At 45.9% G+C, this 20,630-nt stretch overlaps 1 protein-coding gene across 3 annotated transcripts in view; it reads left to right on the forward strand.

Moving 5' to 3' along the window:
* KIF4A (kinesin family member 4A) overlaps positions 1-20,630 on the forward strand; it is a 286,675-nt gene that overhangs the window by 91,365 nt on the left and 174,680 nt on the right. For all 3 annotated transcript variants that reach the window (XM_085608378.1, XM_085608380.1, XM_085608379.1), the window contains exons 13-17: positions 15,613-15,718; positions 17,537-17,617; positions 18,034-18,219; positions 18,674-18,777; positions 20,401-20,545. In XM_085608378.1, the coding sequence (XP_085464504.1) occupies positions 15,613-15,718; positions 17,537-17,617; positions 18,034-18,219; positions 18,674-18,777; positions 20,401-20,545 (622 nt within the window). The remainder of the gene's footprint in view (positions 1-15,612; positions 15,719-17,536; positions 17,618-18,033; positions 18,220-18,673; positions 18,778-20,400; positions 20,546-20,630) is intronic.

A 20,630-nucleotide genomic window follows, 5' to 3' on the forward strand; every position in this document is an offset into this window, starting at 1 on the left:
CCCCCTCCCCCCTCAGCGCCTTGAGACCCTCAAAGGTGATTAGCGCGCTTCACAAATCCCTGATTGGACAAGGTGGTTTGGGTGTGGCTTAACTGTGTATGGACTTTAGTTTATGGGTGGAAGTGTTAATGGCTAATGTTTCAGTAGTGTGGTCAGGGATGGGTTACCCTATTTTTGCAGAGTGGCTCATGAAAAGAACTAGCCCTGTCTTGGCACAGTAACACTTCCTCTGAAATCCTTCAGTGATATTAATGGTAAAAGTATATAAAGTCTCAAGGTTTCAGGCATGGGCATTCTTCTGAATGGAAAAGTGTAGGAAAGTGCCCCTTTTTGCATGGCTACCCCCTTAACCTTTTGCCAGATTCCGGATGCAAACTTGACTGTGCTGGGACCCTGCTAACCAGGCCCCACCACCTGTTTTCCCAAAACTGTACCATTGCTCCCACAATTGGCACACCAATGGGCCACAGATAAGTCCCTTGTAAAAGATACCAGTGGTACCAAGGGCTGTGTGACTAGAGAGGGTCCCTTAAGGCTGCGGCATGTATTGTGCCACTCTGGGAGGCCCCACACACATACACAATGCCATTGCAGGCTATGTGTGGTGGTGACTAAACACCAACCTGAGTGCCATGCGTACACACTATTGCCTCTGGCATTGGTAAGTCACCCTTCTGGCAGGCCCTACTGCCCTAAGGCAGGGTGCACTATACCACAGATGTGGGCATAGCTGCATGAGCAGTATTCCCCTACAGTGCCTGAGACTTTTCTTGGATACGAAGTGCAATGAAGCCATTTTGGGTGCATGGGCTGAGAGTTTGTCATTACGAACTCCATAGCTCCATGATGGCTTTACTGAAAACTGAAGCTTGGTATCAAACTTCTCAGCATAATAAACCCACACTGATGCCAGCGTTGGATTTATTATAAACTGTACTCAGAAGGCATCTTAGAGATGCCCCCTGAAAAATGACCAACTACTAGTGTATTGGCTGACTGGCCCAGCCAGCCACCACCGATCAGGTTTCTGTCCACATGGGGTGAGAGCCTTTGTGCTCTCTGTGGTAAGGAACTAAGCCTGTTCTGGGTGGAGGTGCTTCCCAACTCTCCCCTTGCAGAAATAGCAACACTTGGCGGTGAGCTTCAAAGGCTCTCACCTTGTGTTATGCTGATTTGAGCAGCTCCAACTAGTGGAGATGCCTGCCCCCCTGTCCCAGCGCCACTTTTGGCGGCAGGACAGGCGAAGATTAGTAAGTAGAGTAGGAAGGTTCACCTTAGCTTGGCAAATCCCTGGGGTGGCCATAAGCGAGGGTGAACCCCTCTCTTAAATTCTTCATCTTGAGTTGGAGAATGTGGCCCAATAGGAACAGGCATGTGCCCCTCTCCCAAAAGGGTAGGGGGTACCTGAATGGTGCAGTTGCCTTAAGGGACAGTTGCAATTGGCTACTGCCCTCTAACCTCAGTAACACCCTTAAATTTAGTGTTTAAGGGGCCCCCCTGAACCTTGTTTCTCAGATTCGAGGACCTACGAAGGACAGAAGAGCCGTGCAGCAGTGGAGAAGACAGCTGACTTGGCTCCAGCCCTAAGTGGCTGTCTCCTCCAGCGACCCTGCTCCAATAAACTAGCGTGTCCTGCAGCCAGAACCTCCAGGAGCCCCAGGGACCTGAGTTGCCTTCAACAAAGACACTTTTCTCCCATCGATACCGGATATGTGCGGAAAGAAACCACCCCAAGGACTCCGGATCCAGGCGTATTCGTGACCCCAGCCCACTCTGCACCTGATGCCCACGGCCGAGTGAGTGGCTTACTTGTCCAGTGACCTCTCGCCAGCGATCCAGACTTCGCTCAATCGGTGGCTGACCTCTCCTGAACCCCATGAAGTCACCTGCAGCCTCCACACGAAGGATACCCCTGACTGTGACCTGCCTTGGTAAAGAAAATCCAACACCAAAAGGCACCCCTGCATCCTCAACCCCCGACCTTGGGGAAAACAGCCGACGGTGTCCAGGCCTTAATCTGTGTAGGCGGCTGTCTTAGTATATGGTGCACACTTAAGTGAAGCACCCTGCGCCAATCTAGACAACCCATATGGTTGTTTTAGTGGTATTAGAAAACCATAGAAAGCTCTCCAAGTGGTAGCTATGGAGAGCAGCTTTCAGGCTTAGTCCAGAAGGTGTGTAAAGCAACTTGTTTTACCAGTACTAATCTGTTAGAAAAACCCCACTCCCACACCGGAAGGGTGGTGGTAATGGGGTCTTCCCAGACATACACTGTGGTAGCTTGGCTCGAGTGGTCAGGGGTCAGGCACCGTGTTAAGCATACGACATACCCACACAATAACCATGCGTGCATCCGTTCCAAAAACGACACTACACCTTAATTATACTGAAAATATATCTCTATCTTCTTTTCTCTTAGTTGCTGATTAAATAAATAATAATACAATCACAGTACACAAGGCTTCTTCTTAAAAAGTGCAGGTCAAATAAATAGTAACACTTTACAGGTGCGATAAATAGGTTCAGGTCAAATAAATACTGTGAGGCAATAAATACTGTGCAGGAATAAGTTAGCTCAGGACAAATACATCACAGGAATAACTTAGATAAATACAATAAATACAGTACCCTCAATAAATAATATCAGCCAACAATGACATTTGTAAAATCAGATCACATTTAAAATACTATGGGCTGATTTGGCCCAGTCACAGCTTGTGGTTAGGTGGATGGCCTGAGGGGTATACTCCCTGGCTTGGACAAGGCTGAGGCCTAAACTGAGGTAGATCAAGGGGGAATCTAGAGATCTGGCTCTCCCACACTACACAACCCCTCTGTATTAGTCTCAGCTCACCCCTGGCACAATCAAGCTGGTTCCAGCACCTCTCTAGCCCCTAGGAGGGTCTCTTAGGGCTTCACAGGGCCTTAGGCGCCCTCTATTCCACTTACTGCCCTTTTTATGTAGTTCCGACGCCGCTGGAGTCGTGTCGACGCCGTGAGGCGGTTCCGGTTCGATGTCGGCGGCCTCGGCGCAATGACAGTTCTTGACGACGCCGGTAGGCGGTTCCGGTTCGATGTCGGCGGCCTCGGCTCGATGTCGACCTCCGGTTCGATGACGTCGGGCAGTCTTGGCTCGATGTCGACTTCCGGCGGCTCCGGAGTGCGATCTCCACTCCCGACCTCCGGTGCTCCTTTCCTCGGTTTCCGGCGACTCCGGAGGGCGGACTTCACTCCCCCGTCGACGCCGCTCACTCGACCTCAGGTGTCTTCCTCCACGACCTCTGGTACTCTCCACGACCTCCGTCGGCGCCCCCTCTCGACCTCTGGCGGCTCCGGGTACGACGTCTGCTTCCCAGTCAGCGCCGCTTCTCCACCTCGGGCTCCAGGTCTCTAGGCTTCTCGACGTCGGACTTCAGGTAGTTACCAGTAACCAGGTCAGGTACTTGCTGTTCTTTACTTTTAAGGCCTGTTTCTGCTGTCCAGGTCCTTAAGATGGTTTTTCTTGCTTTGTCCCACACAGGGCTCCAGGCTGGGCTCAGTCAGTAGGGACTAGTATCAAGGGTGGGTTTATGGACCCCACTCCAGGCACAAGTTTCCACCCCTGCTGCCTCACTCCTTCCTCCTTCAGGTTTCTGCTGCTCTCTCTTCACCAGTCGGGTGCCAACTGCCAGCTCCAACTGTCAACTCTGGCTTAGCTTCCCAACATTCCAAACCGCCTCCAACTGTCACAGGGTTCCAGAATGTTGCAGAAGGTTCTAGTAGGTTCTGATGATGTCACAGGTGGCCACCATTTTGTGCTCCAGGCCCTCAGACAGAAGTTCCAGGGGTAGATAAAATGGCTCCCTGAATCTGCAGCAATACTAAAGTCTGGTGGTTCCCAAAAAGGAAAAATACTAACAGGGTTTGAGGCAAAAGTGGGACAAAATAAATAATGAGGAGGGACCACCCAAAGGGCTGACAGGTCTAACATAATCAAATAGTGTATGTTAAGTGAAAAAGAACCAAACAATGTAGTTATAAAAATATGTATTTATTATAAACACGAACACACTGTAATATCTCCTACCCGGAGATATAATCTCAATACACACAATACTTCAATAGTACTACAGGTAAGTAGCACAAATACAGTAGCAGACCAAACCATATGCTATTAAAGTGGAATGCGAACCTCAACCGAAGTCGAGACTGAACCTAGAAGACTTAGAAGAGCCGGGGACCCAAGGAACCACCCATGGCAAGTACACAGGAACCCCATGGAGGCCGTGTGCGTAGTGGAAACACAATTCCGAGGTCAATACAAGTCAATTGGGAAGTTGCGGTTGCAGTCTTTAAGAAGGACCCTTCCCAGAAGACCCTGAAGAAACCCCGTCGAAGATGGAAGGTTGGGGATTAGCCCCACACGTGGATACCCCAAAAACCAGGATACCTACACTAGGGAAGCCAGGTGCATAGGTGTGAATTGATGTTGGAAACCACCATAGACCACAATGGAGGACTTCAGTGAAGATGCTGCTGGCGAATAAGGTTAGAGTCCTGAGGAATCCAAAGGTGGATTCCTTAAGAGGAGTATCTGCAAGCAGGGGGTACAGAGGCTATGCCACTTGGGAGTGACCAGGAGGTACGGAAGACCAATTATCATCGATGAACAAAGATGCAGGAGAGTTGACGTGACCATGGAGCTGCAGCTGTGAGGACCAGGTGACACTGGAAGACCAGGAGCTGTTCACAAGCAGTTGCACGTCAGAAGTAGAGAACCAGGGGGTCGGTGTCTTGGGGGAGCACCAACAAGTCTTGGCAGCAGCAACAGATGAGGAAAACTAAGAAGGTGCAGTGTCGGGACCAGCAAGGTCCACGGGACTCCTAAAACACAGTCTGAGCAGGTCCTGAGCAAACAGGACAGCCCACTGGAGCCAAAGAAGACCCTGAAGAGGACCTGCAGGCCAGAGGCACAGGCTCACCAAAGATGCAGGCCTGCAGTGCAGAGAATGCGGTGAGGATTAAGATCTTGGTAGCAGATCTCTGGAGAACGTCAACGAGCCTTGGCAACGGCAAGTTGATCTGGTGCACAGTGGTACTGCTCCAGCGGTTCCAACGAGGGATACTGACTTCAAACTTGCAGAGAAGACCGTGCAGGCCTCAGGAGTTGCAGAACCACCACCACCTGTGTTGCTGAGCCTTTCGGCGTCTAGAGGAGCAGATGGGTCCACTTGGTTGCAGTGCCTACAGATGCAGGGGAGTGACTCCTTCACTCCAAGGAAAATTCCTTTGGGTATCTTGGATGTCTACAGGCCTGGAGAAGAACCTGGATGGAGCACAGACGACGCAGAAGACTGTCAGTACGACGAGACCAGGAGCAGCAAGAGTCTCAGATAGTCTTGGTTCCCAAAGCGAAGTCCAATGTGCCCAGACAGGTGAAGATGAAGTGGTTTCAGATCTAATCTTGTCCCTCGACGAATCTGAAGTGCCACTCAGCGGTAAGCCCTTAAGTACCCAAACAAAAGGGTTGGGATGATTCAGGGGTCCCTCCCAGAGGAGGGGCTGGACAGAGCGGGATGCTCCCATGTCCTTTGTCCAGTTGTATGCCAGAGTGGGAGCTGAACTGGTTCCAACTAGAGTATGCAAGGAGGGCACCAAATGTGCTCTTCAAACCAGTCTGGCGGTGCTGACAAACGCCCCCAGTCCAATACACTAAGTCCTGTCTGGGAGGTGGTTACACCTCCCGGTGACAGGAAACCTATTCTACCTTCCTCTGCTCTAGCGTGGCTCAGCAGCAGGAGGGCAGAATCGGGTCTGTGGTCGGCAGCAGCACTAGCTTGTGGGCAGATCCTGAAAGGCTGGTACCTAGAATATATGGAAGTTCCCTATGGGAACCCCCCAGTACATGGGATCCTACATCCAACTCTGGAATCGGTGTTGGTTTAGATTCCAACATTATTGATACCAAACGTGACCGATTTCGGTGCAGCCAATATATAGTTACACCTCTTGTAATTGACTTGATGTCCACAATGGTTGACCGCACTTGCAAAACTGGGAGAATCGACTCCTAGGTTTGTAGGGGGGTGTTCTGCTCATTGCAGGGCACTCACACTTAAAGTCAACCACCCTGCCTTCGGGATTAAAAGGCCTACCTTAGGGGTGACTTATAGGTTTTAAGTTTAGTGACCTCCGATATAAGTAATCTTAAATCTGTGGTGAGTGGTGCTAGCACCCTCTCACACAGGCTGCAATGGCAGACCTGGAGTCAATTTGAAAGGTCTCTCGGGTGGCATAATACATGATGCAGCCTGTGGGAGACCCCTGGTGTACCTATGCCCTGGGTACCATATACGAGGGACTTAGAGTACACCAGTAGTCAATTAGGAACGTACCAAAGTACTTGCCATAGTCCAATGTAATGAGCGAGCACAGTGACTGGGGTCCTGATTAGCAGGATCCCAGTCAGACTAGTTAGAAAAAGTGACACCAACAAAGTGTGGGTGACCATGAAAGCAGATCCGAATACCCTGCATTCCAGCTTACCTCTCAAGCCTGTTGCCACCTTCATCCAGCCTCCTGGACTGAGCCTGCAGCCTCTGTGTGTGACCGAGATTCCCCATAGAAACGCATTGGGATAACACATAGGCTAACATTGGGCCCAGTGACTTCTGCACCCGGCCGCCCCAGTGCCGCTGGTGGTGCAATACCTACCTTGGTCCAACCCTTGCCCTGTGATGGTCAAACCCTCTGACTGAATTTGTAAGTCGAGTGCTTACCTGTAATTACTTACCTGTCTTTCCTCCCATAGGATTGCATTGAGAATGTACAATGTAGCTTTGACCTTGCAAAGTATTTCATGCACATGTAAAGTATTTTTAATGCTTATCCAAACCTTTGCCAACTGTAATTGAAAGTATTGCAATTCTGAAAAGTTTACTTACCCGTGACTGAGTTGTGCTTTGTTCCTAAAAAGTTACTAAAGTAGTAATTTTGCAAACATTGGCCTGGTGTTAGTCATTGAGCGTGCTCCTGCCTTGAATGAGTGTGTACAACAAATGCATCCACACTGCCCTCTGATAAGCGTAGCTATCGACCCAGCTACTGCTAAACTGAGAGTAAAGTATTATCTACTTTATCATCTGCTCCCTGGACTCTGTGCACACTATACCTTGCTTTGGTTTAGTATATACACAGCCAGCTTCCCACAAAAAAACAGCTTTTCAGATAATTGGGAGACCAAGTCCGTTCTAGTGTTGCTTGGTTGCTTCTTTGTGAGCATGCGCTCAACCTTGCCCTTTGCATGAAAAGTTGCTCGGTTCCATGGTGGAGGTGATGCTTGAGTTGATCTTGCTCAATGGTAATTACCCGGAGCTGCACTGTTGCCTATTATCCCCCCCAGACAGGTTAGTCATATGACAATCTGACTTGCTCGTGCTCCAATAGCAACATTCTGGCCCCAGAAAATCCCCTCTGAATGGAAACACAAGCAGCCCCGGACCCATTTGGTGATGGTCCTCAAAAGTGATGTCTGGGATGCTTCTGTAGCTGTCGGAGGGCTGCTTCGGTAGTTCGTGCTGAACGGTTTATGGAGCAGGACTAACTTCTTTGCATGTGGCTGGCCTCTTTCTGAAATTTCATAGTGCGTTAAAACATCTGGACTGTAACTTTGCTCTAGATAATTAAGTGGCAGAGAACAGAGCAAGTTTTGAACCCATCACATTTTAGTTTTTCTACTTTGCTTTTTGGAGTACGTTGGTTTTGATGGCAGCAAAGCCATAGATGGTCCGATTTTAATTCTTTAAAGACCTACCTTCGGTGACTAGTGAGGGAGCAGTATAGCTTTGGTATGCTGTGCTCTTGCCATTTAACTGTTCCCTGAGGGCAGCGCAGAGTTTCCTGACGCTGGGGATGCAACTGTACTATTCTAAACCCAGCCGTAGAATATTTGCGGAAAAGAGAAACCTTCCTAAAAACATCCCAGAAGGCTTATTTACTGTTCTAACTCCAAGCCTGCAATATTTTGGGGAACATTTTAATTCCCCTAATTGGTAGTTTTGGATTGTTGAAAGTGGCTCCCTGAGATTGCCCCCTAAAAAAAAAAAAAAAAAAAATATTCCTGTGATTGCAGCTCTGGTGACATAACAATTCTGCATAATCACCGCAGCCTTAAAGTTGAGGAATTTATCAGGAATGTGCATTGCTTTGAAACACATGGCAACATTAGGAACTGAGGCTTCAGAGTTTTGGAAGCAATCCTGAGTCACTGTGTAGAAGTAGTGATTCCACAGTACTGTTCAATGGTTCCAAAAATGCAGATGCTTGTGGTGTTTTTGGCTGGAAGGTTAGTTTTGTATGGAGGTTTTTCTATCTGTTCCTAGGGCGTAGAAGGTCTCTTACTCAAATTGGTGATTAGGGTAAATGGGCCTTTTTTCAGTCGTAAGGCAGGACCATGGATTTACAGTTTTTGACCTTTCAGGATTTGCAGGAGTCTAAAAAAACTCACAATAATGTACTGGATTAACTTGATTGTCCTAAAGCTCTACATGTCTCATTTTAATTACTTTATATCTCTGGATGAACTTGTATACAGTATATAAGCTACACGGGAAATGGGAGGTTGTAGTCTTATTGAATAAGTGTTGAAAATATATTTTTCGTTATTACTTGAACAGAGAGGACTTTTGTTTGAATGAAGTTTTGAATAGTTGTTCTAGGAAGCTGGCTCTATATATGGTATTGCCACTAGGTGGTTATACCATGCACAGAGTACGGGAGTTTCCGAAAGGTGTACAGGGCTCAATGAAAAACCCAAAGTGCTCTATTAGTGGTAGTGTGGGCGAGCAACCTTGGGCTAAATACAGAAGTGTAAGACATTTATTGCACAACATTGACCAATAATGAACACACTACTCAAGGAGATGCAGACCAATTTTAGAAAAATATTTGTTTTATAAGACGAAGGTGTGAATGTGTCAGTCTGTAACGCAGCTGGTGCCCATGTATCGCGCTCTGATACGTATTGGTCTAGTTTGTTATATAAAACTCCACACACGAAAGTCAAAAGGGTTTGTTTCTGTTTTGGTTTTGTTTTGGTTTTGTTTTTGTTTGTTTTTGTGTGTGTGAAGAACATAGTTACATACGTCTTGCTGTCTATGACGACGATTTACAGCAAATGTCAGTAATCCGCACTTTACAGTAGTTTGCACACAGTTGCCACTGGTGCAGATGTCAAACAGCAGTATGAAGAAATAAGACAAATTTGCAATACGGATAGTGAAATCATAATAAATTCCGGTTACACAGTCATTAACACAGGCAGTATACATATGACCAGGGTATGGGCAATCGTGTATGTCTATATTAGTCTGCCTCTTGATTCTTTTCTTGTTGGTCTAAGCTGGTACTCAGTCCCGCATAGGAAGTAATAGTGGGTGATTGAAACGTATTTCCCTATACTTTCCGTAATTGGGACATTTTGTAAGTAATCTATAAGTGGCTGCCATTATGTTCCTAGGCCTGGATGGTATCGGTAATAGTGTAGCGTAATCATCGCTTACTGTGACACGGTTGTAAATCCTTAAGCCATCCCTTGATCGTTGGGCGATTATTTCTACGCCAAAGTAAGGAAATTTGTTGTTTAGCCAATAACGACATTGCAGTAAATCGTCTGATACTTTTTTAAATGGCTTAACATATCCCAGCAGTGCTAATAGTGGGCTGGGGTAGAGCACTTGTTCCACCATTAAAGAAATGTGCTGGAGCACCTCCGTCCAGTAGGCCTGTATTGCTCCACGTCATGTGTGCAAAGTCTGCACCCTCTCCCGCACATTTAGGTCCAGTGACAGCAGCATCAGGGTGTAGTTTAAAAAAAAAAAAAAAGCTGGTGTAAGATACTCTATGAATATAATTATAATGAAATAATTTGTCTATAATTGGAGGATATAAAACGTGTTTGGGAACAGCAGAAGGTCCAGACATCAGGCAACTGCTCCCCGAGATCGGTGTTTGCAAAGTATGGGTAAGGTGGTAGAGACGGGAAATTAGGTGCTCCGTATCTGGTGATCGGATTATCAAAGTGAGAGGGGGAAAGTCTGGCCACTCCAGGGTAAGTAGGTTTTTAAATAAAAAATATTTCACTTTGAAAAATCGACACTTAAAATATTTTCAGAATAGTTCAATGTTTTCCTATGGGGAAAACAATATTTCAGTCTCTAGATTAACCCTGCAGGCACCACTGTGGAGATCAGGAGAGATCAGTGATGCTGGACTTGAGGTCCGGATCGCTGGGGAGACTTCACTTCACCGGTGAGCCACGCGGGCGTCTTGGGAAGGAGACGCGGATCCACCTGAATCCGGAAGTCCTTGGAGTTTTTCTTCTTGGACAGGTCTGCTGCCCACTGGAGATGTGTCTTTTTCAAAGGCAGCAGTCCTGCCAGGGTTTTCAGAGGTTGCTGGCTGCAAGGCTGGTCGCAGGTTCACAGTAGCTGGTAGGTGCTGGGGCCGAGGCAGTCATCTTCAGTCTTTTCTGCATGCTGGGGCGTCTTATTACTACTTAGGTTGTCGGACATAGTTTCTCGGTCTCTGGGAGCCACCTAAATACTAGATTTAGTCACGTTTTGGATGAGTAGCAGGTAGGTCCAATGGCCACCTTACTTGGAAGAGCAAACCCTCTATTATGCCACCCTCCTGTTGGAGGGGGCAAAGACCTGGCACTGATTGGAGGGTTCTCCCCATCTTCAAGGTGACTGGGACTGAAAGATGTGCTTCACCTCACCTCATCCACCTTGGGGGTGGAGTTGGCAGAGGTGTGCACACCTATTTATTCATTTTTTTGAGAGTTTTATATAGTGCTGGCTAGACCCAGAGGCATCGGAGCGCTTTACGTAGGGGAGAATGTGAACAATGTGCAGGTTGCATACAATACACACATCAATGTCCACTACTCGAAGTGCAGCGGATCAAGGGAAAGAACACTGGTAAACCTAGCAAAGAGGAGAGGGGGGGGGGGGGGGGGTCGGGTCAGGAATAAGGCAGGCGGTCATATGAAAGAGTTCAAGTCCAGCAGACCGGCACCAACCCGGGTACACATCCGAGGTCAATCCACCCACCGGGCCTGAACAATGGCAGTCCAATTTGAAATAGGTGAAGAACCCACAGGAGGGTTTTGGTCTAGGCACAGCAGCGCAGCGGGACGGATTCACTCGCGCCGAAGACAGCATATTCTGGGTTCCCCTGCCAAAAGTGGGGTTGTAAATTGAGGTCTACAATTATCTGTAAGCAGCAGAGGCTGTGGGCGCATTACAAAGGTGGCAGGCCCTTGACTCTCCCTTCTCTGAGCAGTGGCCTATCTTGGAGGAGGAGGTGTGACACCTCTGCCCAGTTTGTGCATTGTTTTAGGTCCCAGAGCAGAGGGTCAAGAAACATGTCTGGTGGTGGCGGGCTGTCTAAAGCTGGTCAGAGGTCATACCAGGGTTGGTAGGTTTTCAGGGGGCACCTCTGAGGTTCCCTCTGGGTACATGATACAATAAATCCCACATTGGCATCAGTATGGATTTATTGAAAGTAGTAGTTTGGTACCATACACTCCTGTGTTCAGTGAAGCCATCCCGGTGCTGTGGAACTAGAGTTGTCGAATTTCAAGCCCATGTACTCTGACTTCCCTGGCACTTACAATATTAAAGAATGAGACTGGACCCTAATATTGTAGAGGCACATCTATTCATGCAGATATGCCCTCACCTGTGGAATAGTGCACCCTTCCTTAGGGCTGTGAGGCCTGCTAGACGGGTGACTTACTTATACCTCCTGGCAAAGTTGGCTGGCATGGCACCCAAGCAGGGGGCCATGTCGACTTTGTCGTTTTTATCCCTCACAGGGACATGCAAGCTGCAAGAGCAGTGGCATGGTCCCAGTGAGGAGTGTTACAGGGGACCCTCTTTAGCTCCCAGGCCCTAGGTAACTAGAGTACCATTGTATGAAGCTGGGTTTCTGTTGCAGAAACCCTCCCCACTTTCTGCCAAACTTCTGATGCACTTTGACTCTGTGCCCTGGGTCCCTGCCAATCCGGTTCCCAGGGCCTACAACCCACTGCCCTGACATAGGTCAGCCACCCCTCTAGCTGGGTGCACTATACCAGTGGTGAGGGTACAGCTGCATGAGCCCTGTCCCTCTACAGTGTCTAAGCCAATTCTTTGACATTGTAAGTGCAGTAATACCATTAAGAGTATATGGTGCTGGGAGTTTATCATTACGAACTCCACAGCACCAGAATGGCTTTACTGAAAACGGGGAAGTTTGATATCAAACTTCTCAGCACATTCCCGCTGTCCAGCTGTTGGTTCTTCCCGGAAGTCTTCCTGACCGATCCTGCAGCTAAAACTAAAATCCCAATTGAAAACTGGGCACCTGATGCCAAAACACCACCCTGCTGCCCCTACAGGTGTACTTTTGTGCTAAACAGGATCCCCTTTGCCCTGAGCCCAACACCAAGAGCTTGGCTCCCACAACCTTGTGGCCTGCTCGTCAGCAGTCACCAACCGGAGGCCCATTATGCCCCATTGGATAACATTGGGCCTCAGCGCTCTGCACCCGGCCGCCCTAGTGCCGTTGAAGGTGCTTTGAGTGCATCCTTGATCATGTCGACTCTTCACTTTGTTCTGCAGCAAAACACGCAGCCTTTAATGTGTGTGTGTGTGTATGTATGTATGTATGTATGTATATATGTATGTATATATATCTATCCAAAACTCCACTCAACGAATGAAGGGGACCGCACTCTACAAGGTTCTCGGAAAATGTAGTTTGTGTCCGAGATAAACGCCAGGACGCGTTTCGGCATTCGCGCCTTTTTCGACTTTGTTTACACAGTGCAGTTTTTTTGGTACAATGCAGTCCTTAGAGGCCTTCCCTGTCCACAATGCACTCTGTACCCCTGGTAACTATTACAAGGGACTGACTTGGTGCCAATTGGGGGTACAAGGTACATTTTTTGGGGAAAAAGCAAAGGCCCTGGAACCTGATTGGCAGGCAACCAGGGCACATCAAGTCAGTGCATCAGTAGTCTGGCAAAAAGTTGGGGGTGGGGTTACTGCAACACAAACCCAGCTTCTCGCAGTGTGCCATTGATGTTCCAGGTTTAGTTTTTTTTTTTTCTTCAGTTTTGATAATTCAGTACCATTTGGTCAATGCTTTGGAACCCTACTTGGCTTTCAGCAGTTTGGCTGACTACAATGTCGAGGATGCACACCGTGCTGAGGTAGAGGTGGCTTAGCATGGATTCAGGATCTGTTGATTCATTTTGGTTATTTTTCACAGATGCCTAGCTTTAGTCAAATTGTTCATTGGTGTGAGGTTCCTGAAGAAGCTTGAAGAGATGCTTTAAGTGGAATAGTTTTTGTGGGAGATAGGTTTATGCATGACGTTTAGAGTAGGGGAGAGTGATCTGTTATATGGAGTAAACCACTGTAGTGGTGATGGAGATGTTGGGATGGATAGACTTCTGCACACTTGAGGGATGCTCAAGTTGGTGTCGGTGCATACCCCACCTCGTCTCTCTAAGGATGATTTTGTTTCGAAGAAGCAGGTAATCTATCATTGGAGGCACCTTCCAACCACGTTTAGTCAATTATGAGGCATTTGGAAACTTGGTTAAGAAAATGGGTACCTAGTGCATGATTCGCAACAGAGCAGGTGTTTCAGCCCTGCGTTCATGTAAGATCCATGGAGAATCAGGACAGTGGTGGATTTCACTGATGTGTCCAATGGCAGGAAGTGGCTCTGGTGGTGTGGGCCTGGCTGGGGAGAATGATGGGGAATAGTGATGGACATGGCTGCTTCTCCCAGTGTCCGGTTATGTCGGAAGGCAATCCATTGGATTGCAAATGGAGAATGGCCATGAGGTGGCAGGTTTGGGGTTATTTTTTTGTGCTTGTTTTTTTGGTAGCTACATTATTTGTTGGAAGAGCAATTCAGAGGCCAGTACATTTCTTCAGTTAGTCTGCATCATCATTGTCCTACTGTTATGATAGTGAAATTTGTATTTGGGATTGTGTGGTGTCGTCCTCTCTAGAGACCCAATACCTGGCTAAGAGCAGCTTCCAGCAGATAGCTGATGTTGTGGTCTTTGCCTACATCATGTGAACTGAAATGGATCATGTTATCCTGTTGCTGGGTGAGATGGCTACCTCTAGTGCTAAGAAAGGGCTCTCCTTGAGTAGGCTATCAAAGTTTTGGCAAACATTTTGAACGTTCTCTCAAACCGCGGAAGGTGTTACACAATGTGTATCTCTTGTTGTGAGGTCTAAAATGTCTCCGCACTTAGAACGTTAACTATTGGGAACATATGGTTTTCTTGATTTGCATACCATACAAACATTAAAAAAAAAAAAAAAGGTTGCCGAGCTCAATGTTTCCAGAGACATTCCCAGTATAGGAACCAGTTCTAATGTGTAGTACTGGTTGTGTAAAAGAGCGTCTGCTTGGCTTTCATGATCAGAGCACGACTGCCAGCCCTTGTAGGTTACAGGTATTGTATTGCTGTAAGGTTCGTAGTGCAGGGGGGGGGGGGGTATTAAAACATTCCCTGCTGTGACTTTCACCTCCAACTGCAAAGTGATTCTACTGATACCATTTTACACGTGACCTGAAGGTCTCTCCAGGGTCTTTTCTCATAGCTAGATCTGCAATCTGATGAATACTACTTCTGCAAAATATTTCACCTTTTTACTTTCCTTGGGTGCTAGACTAGTTGGGAAACCATTCCTGAGCAATCACTTCCCTGCGCTCTTAGGCACTGCCATGTGGTGTCAGCTGTGCTTCACGGTACCTGGACATCATGCACTGGTCCCTCCATTGGCGCTGCTCTGTGCTGGCTTCTGTTACTTTCTTGACGTGCCTTTGTTGGGTGCGTTTTATAGTTCAAGTCTGCTCAATTGATTTGACCAAATAAAATGTGTGTCCTCAGGTTTGCATGACATCTCTTCACTGAAAGACTTGGGTTTGAAGCTCCAAGATTCACAAGAAGTAAATGTCCATCTTTAGTTCCTGAGACTTGTGCTTCTCTGAGTCGCCCAAGTCTTCTGTGTGAAAGTTCTGATGCATCCTTAGGACGGACAGGTTGTAGACAAAGTTATTTATGTCCAAACCCCACCATGATGAGCCTGTCTACTCTACATTTGTATTTTTGTATTCAAGTTTTATTAAACGCAAATGCACCTGAAGGCATCTTAGAACCTGTGCATCTTTCTCTCCGGTGGCAAGTCATGGAAACTGGAGCGTTCGCCTCATGCTTCCTCACTGTTTAAAAAAAAAAAAAAGTCTCGATAGATATTTGCCATGCTGCTACTTTGACTTTATCTACTAAATCTGCACCTACTTACCTTTAAATATTATCAGTTGCGTGTTCTTTATCTGAGAACATTGAGATGATAGTTAATATCAAGGAGTACTCGGGACAAACTATCAGTTTCCAAATTCAGTTTGGGGATTTGCTTTTTATCAAGATCTATTTTGTACTGCCAAACTCCTATTCTCCTTAATTACACTTGGGCTCCTTTGTACTTTTTATAGACCGTCAATCTAGTTTCCGAGGTAGTTTATTGGCTCATTCAATTTGCTTGGTTTCACCTTCAGGTGCAAGCTTGACCTTCAGAAACTAGTGGAAACATTGGAGGACCAAGAGCTGAAGGAAAACATCGAAGTTATCCGCAGTCTGCAGCAAGTCATTGTTGAGCTCCAGGTAATACGAATGCAGCAAATTGTGATCATTGGCCAGATATGGCGATATTGGCACGGCTGAGCTGTTAACAAGCATGCAGCTTTTCCAAAGAGCTTGCACACTGCTGTTAATAGCACTGTCCATCTTTGATATTCACTACAAGTGACCGTGACCATGGAATCCTAATCCTGGTCGTGCCTTAGATGCCAGTCCTAAGGATTCACAGTACTAACATATATGCATGTGTCCCGAACAAATTAGATCCCTTCGGTTTACTGGTCTGCTTGTTTTCCTGCTCCTTTTTCAACTCGGTTCTAAATAAAGCATGACCTTAGAGTCTCCCTAGGCACACACCACCATGTGAATATTAACAGATTGGCTGGCTAACAGTAAAATTAACAGCACATAAAATACGTATCCTCTGTTTTAACTCTCCACAACCATCTCACGTATTTGCTACAAATGTGCTCCCACTTGACTGACCCCTTGAGGCATAATCTTATGGCTACTCTTAAAACCCCATACACATACACACACAGCACGGTCGGTTCATTTCATCTACTTGGTCACACTAATGCAATTTGATTGCGACCTATATTCAGACCTTTAAACTGCTGAGTATTTCTTTTCTGAACATGGGCATGGCCACAATTCATCTTAAATGACTTTAAACACTCCTCTCACTCCAATCCCACTTTAAATTAGGTTAATACATAAACATTTGCAAACTTTCACAAGTTCCACATCAGTACAATCTTATTCATGCCCCTTTTTTATTATAATTGCCCCCACCTCTTCACCCCTCCTTGGAGAGGAAACCGTTTCATCGATCAGACCCAAGAAGCCAGGGTTTGAGACCATATATTTACAGAGATCGGATTTGTTCACTTATCTTTAGAGTTTGAATGTTCTGAAATTGGTATAGGTGTCAGGAAACAGATTGTAAAGATTTGCTTGGCCTTCAAACATGGTTATGAAACGCATTGGATGTCTCCTCTGAGGCGTTTTACGACTCCTATAAGAGTTGGGCCCCATCTACTTTGTATTACAAAGTTTCTCCTCAAAACATTTGTAAGGCAGCCACTGGTCCTTCACAGTACAGTTTGTATGACTGCATGTGAGGCACATTTGGGAGAGTTGATCAGGGTTTCCTGGTATAGTTTCTTGGTTTATGATTCTCAACCGTTGTCTAGAAGAATGCTTTTGGTGGGGGTAGAGTGAAAGGGAGGTCAAGTAAAAAATCTTCTGGAGTAAATCTATTCGAATAGTCAGAGCCTCTTGAATAAAGGATTTTGCTGTTGCTCATTAGCAAAATCACAGGGTCTGCTCCGCGCAATACTGTCTTGTTATGTACAAAACCCATTTACGTGTGTCTTTCCGACCCACTAAATCACCGCACACTTCATGAGCACACCGTGGATCAGCTTTCCCTCTGTTAAATATCACGAATTCTCGCTGCAGGCAGATAGTAGTCTAGGGGACAGTTGACCACCAACCTTGCACTTGCTTTCCCAAACAGACTTTATTTTTTTTGCCCCATCTGGCCCTTTCATGAACTGACTTCAAAACCTAAATTCCAGTTTTGGAAAGAAAGTGCGGGCATTATCGATGCGCCTTGCGGGCATTATCGATGCGCCTTGCGGGCATTATCGATGCGCCTTGCGGGCATTATCGATGCGCCTTGCGGGCATTATCGATGCGCCTTGCGGGCATTATCGATGCGCCTTGCGGGCATTATCGGTCACAAATTGCTTTATGCATAATTTAAATTCATTAAGAACATCTCGTTTGTCCCCATACTGGTCTCCTTTGACTCATCTAACTTCTTACTTTTTGCAGGATGAAAGTGCTGGCATTGCATCATCAATTGAGGCGATGGCTGCAGAAGCTGGTCGTAGTGATGAGGAGAAGGATGAAAAAGTAGGTTCATGCTTAATGTGTTGATGGCTGTTGCAAACGTTGCTCTAGCTGTGAATCCCATTATGTAACGTAAAGGTTACAACTGAACGCAGATGTAAAGATTTTAGTATTGTGTAGCTTTATTTTCCTTTCTCCGCTCAGTAAATAAATTCCTTTCTATTTTGCTTTAGTTTAAGTTTCCTACTTCTCTTTGGATTTTATAAAGGTTAATAGAGCTGCGGTCACATTAATATTTAGCTATTAAATTCCAAGTCTTAATTTGAAGATCAAATTAACAAGCAACAACTGAAGGGATCGTACAGGTTTTTGTGATTCTTGCATATTTTAAATGCCTACCTTAATTATCCTGCTCCCTGGCTCTTAACTTTCATTAGTAAAAGTAGTTTTTTAACCTTTTTTTCACCCTCGTTTTACAGCCAACTGAATCTGATCCCAACACCAAGAGGACATCCGATGGCTTCACTACCCAGCATGCCCTACGACAGGCACAGATGTCAAAGGAATTGATAGAATTGAATAAAGCACTTCTGCTCAAGGAAAAACTGGCTAGAAAGATGGTTCAGAATGACAGTCAGCTGGACCCCATTCAGTACGAATATCAGGTGAGTTCCTTCCTACACTGCATCAGAGAGGAGGTGCTGTGGTGGTGGTGGTGGTGAGGGAGGAGAGAGTTGGAAATTAGACACTTTTAAAAGTGTATTTAACAATTACTTTTTAGGAGAATGCACATTGAGCATCAACCCGAGAGTAGAAAGACTGTTTACAAAGATCTGGCCATTGTTTTTTTGGTTAGTCTAAAACTAGGCAGCCAGAAGGAACCTCGTCCACAGTAAACACCACTTGAATGCACTTTTTTTTTCTCTCTGTGGGCGATGGGTCAGCGAAACTGAATAGCATAAACTCTGCAAAAGACTTTCTAAGGTTAATACTGTACCTGCCCATCCCATTCTTTCTTGGATCCTCTGTTCCAGTGAAGCAACAGCTACATGCAGTACAAAGATGCTAGACTGGATCATTTCATGGTGAACATTAGGTTAAATTGTCTTTTTATTTTAGAATAACGTGAAGAACTTGGAGGCTGAAGTAAATGCCTTGCAAAAGGAAAAGGAAGAACTGGTTCTCACCATTCAGACCACTAAAAAGGATGTCAACCAAGCAAAGTAAGTGAATAAGTGGTTTGTAGGGATACCTGGTGTGCTGAGATGTAATGGATGTTAGTCGAGAATAGTAGGAGTCCCAAAGGAGCTACCGTGTGCAACTGTCCAGTGAAGTTATACATACGTAGGGTCTGCTGTATAAAAAAATAAATAAAAAAACCTTGCTAAAGTTTGTTTCATATTTACATACTTCCCAACCCTCCTCAAGCCATCAGCCTTGTTTTCTGAAGAAATGGATTATCCCCTTACGAACTCTAGTCTTGGAGCCTCTACACTAATATAACCGAGAGCATTCCTTCACTGGCTCTTGTGTGTGTATATATAGAACACTGAGCCCCGTTATGTTTCCCTGACTTGTTAAAGAAGGTGGTCTGTCTTTCTATGTAGCAATAAACCTCTGCAGTCGCTTTAATCTTCCGGCAGCTCCATTCGTATGCTAACATCCATGTGTGCTCCACAGATATTGCCGTGCTTGTGGTATTTCAACTAGCGCCTTATATTGAGATTGCACACAGAATGTAAATCTTATAACCACCTCCCCAACCAAGGTTTAATACTAAATGCTTGACTAAATCACCAACTAAGTAGGTACAAGCCACAGAGTACATCTTGTGCAAGGAATTCCTAGAATGAGCATAAAGCAATCTAAGCCCATTTTACCCTAGAAGTGCTCTCTATAAGATGATTGATATTGTGGCATCTATAGTGAATAAATCAAGCTATGCCAAAGTACAAGAAGGTTCTGTGCAAAGGCAGACATTATCTAAGTTGACCACTTCCGCCCCCCCCCCCCCCTCCCCCCTTCATCCTCCCAACCCTTAATACTGTAGGTGTCAGTCAGCTCCGAGACTTATTGTGTTCTGTCCAAATCGGTGATTTATTATTAGTGCTTAATTACACAGTTTGGCTGTCTCCTAGTTTAATGGGACTCGTCCTTGAAATGGTGAATGGTTAATTGCAGGTCACAAATTTCAGGCGTGAGTGCGTAACTTTTATCCGTTCGTTGCAAATGGGTGAAGGAAGTCTAAGATTCCATGCCACAATGACATCACAAAGTCAAAAGCCAATGAGAGGTGCCAATGTTTCTCTAGGAAGCCTAATCACTTAAACATTACATTATTTGGCTTGTTACTGCTCCCTCTATTCGGTCTCAGTTACATGACAGCAAAGATCGCCTGGAGCCTAGTATAGTTCTCCGTTAGGTAATGTTGGGTGGAAAGCTTGTTTAGCTTCGTTATGGTTTAGGCAGTCACATATTTAGTTTGTGTAGTTAATTTCACTGAATGTTTTCAGTGCTTTCGTTTTCCACATTGGGGACAGAACATTTCAGATGGACATTTAACTCTTGCACAAATTGCATATGGTCTTTCTCAAAGTGGATGGCAATAAGAAATGGTTCCATCCTATTGGCGTTTCCCTAAGATCGAACGGCTTCTTCCTATCCTTACCGTGATCCTGTTGCCTTACAAGCCAGTTGCGGTCCTTAGAACGGTCTGCAGGCTTGGATAGTTTCCATCATTTTCGTTAATTGGATTTTTAAGCATTAATGGATCCTTCTTTGGAAGGAGACAGCACCAGAGATAATTAGTTCTAGAATATTACTGATTATGAACTTTTTGTTTACAGGCTAAGTGAGCGCCGGCGGAAGAGGCTGCAGGAGCTGGAGGGAGAGATGGCTGATTTGAAAAAGAAGCTGGGTGATCAGTCTAAGCTGCTTAAAATGAGGCAGTCAACAGAACGAACAGTCTCCAAACTGCACCTCGAGATACAGGTGAATCTATTGTCTGATTGGCCTATTCAGTGAAGGAGACCCTCTGTGTCTTTTACCCCTTTTATGGACATTTAGTAGCATCCAG

This window comes from Triturus cristatus, chromosome 5_2 (genome assembly GCF_964204655.1).
Source record: "Triturus cristatus chromosome 5_2, aTriCri1.1, whole genome shotgun sequence".
Classification (NCBI taxonomy): Eukaryota; Metazoa; Chordata; class Amphibia; order Caudata; family Salamandridae; genus Triturus; species Triturus cristatus.